This window comes from Chrysochloris asiatica, unplaced genomic scaffold (assembly GCF_000296735.1).
Source record: "Chrysochloris asiatica unplaced genomic scaffold, ChrAsi1.0 scaffold00327, whole genome shotgun sequence".
NCBI classification, from domain to species: domain Eukaryota; kingdom Metazoa; phylum Chordata; class Mammalia; order Afrosoricida; family Chrysochloridae; genus Chrysochloris; species Chrysochloris asiatica.
Window position 1 is genome coordinate 1,541,488 of NW_006408845.1, and position 6,433 is coordinate 1,547,920.

Consider the following 6,433-nt stretch of genomic DNA (forward strand, 5'->3'; position numbering starts at 1 on the left):
CCCAGGACCTTGAGCACCTCAGCATTGGTGGGGTTCTGACCCAGGGCCCTCATCACGTCCCCGCATTGGCTGTACAGGATCTTGGGATTCCCCAGGACCTTGAGCACCTCGGCGTTGATGGGGTTCTGACTCAGGGCCCTCATCACGTCCCCACATTTGCTGTACAGGATCTTGCCATCACCTGTTCTGTAAACAGCTGGAAGGCCTCCTGAAACTCTGCTGTCTGATCTTCAGTGAAGTCAAACATCTTCACTGCTCGGATCTGGCAATCTTTTTCTTTCAGAGTTCTGTATTTATCATCCTGTTACCTTCTTGCCTGCATGGTTTCTGATGAGAAATCAGAGCTTAGTGTTTCTGGTTCTTCTTTGTAGGTAACTTGGTTTTTCTCGAGGTACTCTCAGTATTCTTATCTTTGATTTTGGAATATTTGATTATTATTTGTCTTGGTGAATTTCTTTTGTTGGGAAATATCCTGCTTAGGAAGTCTTGGTGTGGCATTGTGGGTTAATGCGTTGGATTGCAAAGTAGGTTTTTGAACCACAAGATCAGTAGTTCAAGCTCACCAACTGCTCCTTGGAACCCAATACAGGCTTGCTATTGGTCGGAACCAACTCAACAGCACTCAACAACAACAGCAACAATCCTGTTTGGGATTCATTCTACTTTTTGTATGCTTATTTTCCCGTTTTTCTTGATGGTAGAGAAGTTTTCTTCCAACAACACTTGGACAGTTTTCTCTGTGCTTGTGTCTTTCTATTCTGGAATTCTCATCACTCATACATTGTTCCTCTGTGGAGTCCCACCCACATAACTCTTAGGCTTTCTTCAGAATTTTTCATTGTTTTTTCTGATTGTTCTTCTAGAACACTAGAATTGAGAAATTTCAGAGATTTATCTTCAAGTACATTGATTTGGGCTTCCATTGCTTTACATCTACTCCTTTGCCTTTTCAAAGTATTGCTCATTTCTGGGATCTTAGTATTAATCTTCTGAATTTCTAATTGCAGGTTTTATATTGTTTCAAAATGTGCATTTATTTTCTCTGTTTCTTCATGTAGTGTTTTCCTGAATCCTTCTGAAGTTTTTATTGTGTTCTCCTTGCTTTCCTTGATCTTTCTATCGATCCTTTGAAGGTACCTAACTATCATTCTGTGGAACTCTTTTTCAATTAGTTCCATTATCTTTGCTTCCTCAGAGACGTTTCTGTCTTTGCATCTTGATCATTTGTTTGAGTCATTCTTGTTCTTAGTGTGAGCTAAAATTGTCTGTTGTCTCTGGGGCATTATGGGATTGTCGTATTTGTAAAAACAAAGTGCAGTTGTTGGATGCAAGGTCCAAAATCTCTGGGGGGCTCCTGCAGTTCAAGGAACTCGTGAATTTATTGTGGAAAAGATATGATAGCAGAGTTCCTAGCCCTAGATGGATTTCCTATTGACCTTGATGTTATTTGTATTTAATCTGGAAGTAGCTCCTGGAGGCCCTTGACTGAGCTGGTCTCCGTGTCTATTAGGACCACAGGGAAGCTGAGGGCTGCATGACTGGTTAAATGGCTCTGAAGATTTTGTAGGTCTATAACTGAGCCCACCTAAATCCAGGTACCAAAGTTGCACACCAAGGCAGTGCAGCCAGCCTTCACTTCTCACTGGTTCCGAACTCCCAGAGAGCAGAATCTAGGTTAGGGGTAGATGAGGTTGGGATCTGGCCACACTTCTGATCATCTGGAAGCATGGGGAAAAGAAGAAATCTGTTCTTTTGGGCCTCCCTCTGCTGCCAAAACTGCTCACAAGATGGATAAGCCTTGCCTGGCCAGCCGTTCACCAGTCACTCTCCCACTCTCCCTATCCCTGCTCAGTCTCTCCTCCCAGCAAGCACCCCATCCACTTCTCTTATCCTTCTCTGGAAGTTCAGAGTAACACAATTTTCATCTGTGTCTGTCTCTCAATATCTTTGTTGTAGAGGTTCATGTAGTGAGTCTGCCTAGTCCACCAACTTGCCATAATTCTCCCATTTCATTTTGCTTGGTGCTGAGATACCGTGGTGAACAACAGTAGCTTGACATTTTCCTTTTAAATATCTCACAATGAGTTGTTTATAAATAACTGAGTAATGAAATCTGTATATTACCTGTGTACTTAAATATTTGGATTGGTACAGTGGCTATAACAGTGCTTTCAAATCATGCGGATGATTTAGGTTCAGGTAACAATAAGGTTGTTAGGAGTCAGAGCCAGCTTGATGGCACCTACTAAGAAAAATGTATATATCAGAATCCATCTTGTTATTGCTGAATTGGAGAGTGTCTAATTAGGTGTTAATGTTGTTAGTATAACGCCATTGAGTCTCCTCCAACTCATAGTGACACTGTATAGGGTTTCCAAGGAATGGCAGTGGGGTTTGAACCACTGACCTTATGGTTAATAGTCCAGTGCTTGTCTTAACAATGCCACATCAGGACCCTAGCTCAGTATAGATAATGGAATTAAAAAAAAAAAAAAAAAAGGATTACTTATATTAATGCAAAGAATTTATAGTCTCTTGTAAATAAATGTTTTCATTTTGTTCTCAGATGCAGAGCTCTCTTAGGTCCCTTCGGAATAGCGCAGCTAAGAAAAGGGCAAAACTGAGTGGCAGTACTTCTGACCTTGAAAGCCCTGATTCTGCAATGAAGCTCGACTTGACTATGGACTCTCCATCTCGGTCTTCCTCTCCAAACATCAGTTCTTACAGTGAAAGTGGAGTTTACAGCCAAGAGTCATTGACTTCATCTCTGTCAACAACTCCCCAGGGGAAGAGAATAATGTATTTTATTTTTTTGGCATGTTAAATGAATGCTAATTATAATTTGTAATTTGGAGCCCTACTATATTTGAGAAAAAAACATTAAAACAATTTATGTTCTAGTTCAAAAATATTTTTCTGTTTATAAAGGAAAAGAAAAATTAGGAGATACTACCTTGCTTTTGTTTGGCTTAGGGTGAGGTTGAACAACCTCATCTTTAACCTGAACAAAGAAGAATATACTGAATTAGTATAAGACCTTTTCCCACAAATCACTTACTTTCTTGTTTTTTTATCCCAAACCTTGTTATTGGTGGCAATGCTGCTATAAAAGTAACTGTTTAAAATTAAGTTAAAATTATTTTTGCTGAATGAACTGGAAACTCTGATATTGTAGGTAATCAAAGGAAAAAAGGTGTTTCACTTCAATTGTTGATAGAATTAAACTCAAATTTTTATGTACTTTTATATTTTATAGAGAGTGGTTTGACTTATCCCATGAATTTTTTTTTTTTTTCTCTACATATTTTATTTAAATCGCAGGGTAATTTACAGTGGGAAATTTTTTCTTACTGGATATTTCTTTGTTATATGCGTGGGTAGAATAACAGTTACTAAATAAATTTGAAATGACTACATGGGCTAGTGAAGTAACTAAGCTTACATTAAATTACTAAGTATATAAAAATATTTATTTGTAATTTATTCTAGACCTGAAATTATTTCCTCTCTTCCATGAGGGAGAAATTTTATCTTATATGTTATAAGGGTTATATTTTATGTTATAGGTGTTTGTAAATAATATGGAGCCTATAACAGGAGAGCTATTTTGTATTATATCATTTAAAATTTACTATTTTCTGTATTGCTTCATGAATTTCATCTGTGGGTATTGTACTCTGTAAGAAGCAAGTTCATTACCCCCTCATTTATGGACTGAATTACCTTTAGTGACTTTGGGATTTCTAAAACACATTAAAGGTTTAGTAGCTTTCAAGCAATTGTTCCCAACCGTCTTGTATCCTTCCTTAAGAATCATGTCCAAAGAAAATCATCCATACCTGAAATGAGACATTTATCTCCAGGTGGGCTAGGGAAGAAATATTGTCAAGAAACTCTAGGTTAAGACTGAAGTATTTACTTACATCCATGCAAATGCATTGAGTATAAATATGAATTTATGAATTTGCAGTATTTTTTTTCTCAAAAGACTACTCTTTAAAATTATTTAACATTGTTTTCCCTTTTGACACATACGCCTATTCAGTTACTAAGACTCGTACTCTCTGTAAAATCTCTTTATAACATCCATCACTGGTTTATTAATGAAGACCTAGTAGGACACTAGTTAACAGTGCTTGACTGCTAACTGAAGGGTCAGTGGTTTAAACCCATCAGCTGCTCGGTGAGAGAAAGATACGTCTGTCAGTCTGCTCCTGTAAAGACTTACACCTTTGAAACCCTGTGGTACAGTTCTACTCTGCCCTACAGGGACACAATGACCCTGAATTGACTCAGCAATGGGTTTGGACATATTTACATTATAACACTTAAGAATTTAAAATAATGTAACATTCAGATGTAACATTCTTCAGTTTGCTTTCGTTATGTCAGGAAAATATAGCCAAGAATGTGCTCTTAGTTTTAAAAGAAAGCAGCATTTGCCAAGACTCACTTTTTGCTGGTCTCTTAAAGTAAAGTCTCTATAGTGTGTTATTATATTTGACAGTGGATATTTTGTTAGTTAATTAGGCATCTTTTGATTTGCTTTTGAAATGAATTCTCTTGAACCAGTTGTTTTTGACTAACCAGAGATAAAACAGTCCATATTGGTGGTTTTTCATTTCCTGTAGAAAACCTCTTCTGAATAACTGAATTGACCATCTGTTTAAAAAGTTGAAAGGTCAAAAGATAACTAAGGATAGCAATAAAAGGTATTTTTAGTCATAATGTTTAATGCTTGTTACTGCTTTATTATCTGGATGCTTTGAAAAATATTAAAAAGAGAAATGTGTGATATGGAAGTATTCAACAGTGCTAAATCTTAAATGTTTGTTGAAATTACCTCATTTCATTGTAGGTCAGACATATTTCCAACATTCGGATCAAAACCTGGCCCAACAAGACTTTCTTCCGCAAAAAATAAAAGTTCTCATATAGCTGAACAAAGCCCCAGTACAGGTATTGTATGACTCTTTCATAGCATTATACAAAGTATGATTTTTAGGTGATAGTGTATCTCAGATTTAAGTTTTTTATGGTTTCTAGTCAAGACAAATCATTCTGTAACTCTATAAAAGACCACTTTGGCAATCATAATTATTATATTATTCTTGGAAGAAAAAAATATTTGCCTGATCAGTTGATCTAATTTTAAGCCCTTAGGTGTACCTATGCCTGACTCCCACTTCCAAACTTTCTAGTTTAATTAGAATGGAATATAGCCCAGGCATCAGCTTTTTAAGAGCTCCAGGTGATTCTAATGTACAGCAGAGTTTGGACACTAGGCCAGATGCTGTGACACCAAAGAAGAGTAATTCCTTTAAAAACAGTATTTGAATAGTGGTTAAGTTTAAGGGTGTCTTGTGAGCTGACCCGGAAGTCTCTCACTTACTCCTTCTCAAAAAGTACATTTAGCTGTTAGCAATCATGGCGCTGTTGGTTAATGTGCCAGACTGCAAAGTCGTTTGAACTGCAAGGTCGGCAGTTGAAGCTCACCAGCCACTACTCGGAAACTCTATACAGGGTTGCTATGGATTGGAACTGACTCAATGGCACTTAACAACAACAATGACAACAATCATGTAGCAGAAAAATAGTTTGTTTGGGTAAGAATTACATATAATTCTTTATGGTTAGTAAAATTATATTGACTTGTGAATTAAATGTAACAAATTGGTATGTATGATCTAAATGTACAAGTCCTAACCCCTCTAAGCCTACATTTCCTTATGTAAAAATTACCTTCCTAAAAAACTATGCCTTTATCTAATTGCTTGTTGATATTTTTTAACTTCTCACTTCTAAATATCTCTTAATGTCATCTCTTTTTAATCTCTACTGGTGTGGTGCTGTAGGATAAGCTCAGGACCACACAGTTGGTTTGAACCACAGGTCAGTGGTTCAAACTCACCAGTCACTCCTTGGAAATCCTGTAGTGGGTCGCTGTGAGTTGGGACCAACTCAACGGCACTTAGCAACAACCATTGCTTTGAAGTCTTGTTATGGCACTGTAGGGTAAGCACTGTTTTTCTAACCTTAAGGTTAGCAGTTCAAACCCATCAGCTTCTCCTCGGAAATTCCACACAAGATGACTATGAGTTGGCCATCCTATTTCTGAAGAGCAACTGCTGGGTTTGAACTGCCAACCTTGACAACCCTTAACAGCAATAACCACCATTGCTTTAATTCACCCTTTCCCTCATTTCTTGACTATGTAGCATCTTGAATTTTCTCCTCACCTTCAAGCTCACTGTTTTAGTCTGTTCACTGTAATGCAAATTTGACAACATTGCCTTTTCTAAGTCTATGCAAGGCATTTATCAATGATCTGGTCCTGTGTACCTCTCCTAACACATACTTCCCTTTCCTCTTTCTGTCTTGTACCCCAGTGAAATCAGACTATCTTCAGTATAATTTCTTTTTTTTTTTTTTT

At 37.2% G+C, this 6,433-nt stretch overlaps 1 protein-coding gene across 1 annotated transcript in view; it reads left to right on the forward strand.

Moving 5' to 3' along the window:
- FAM179B (family with sequence similarity 179, member B) overlaps positions 1-6,433 on the forward strand; it is a 106,085-nt gene that overhangs the window by 48,542 nt on the left and 51,110 nt on the right. Inside the window, 2 exon segments of the mRNA XM_006875440.1 lie at positions 2,567-2,799; positions 4,859-4,959. Coding sequence (XP_006875502.1) covers positions 2,567-2,799; positions 4,859-4,959 — 334 coding nt within the window.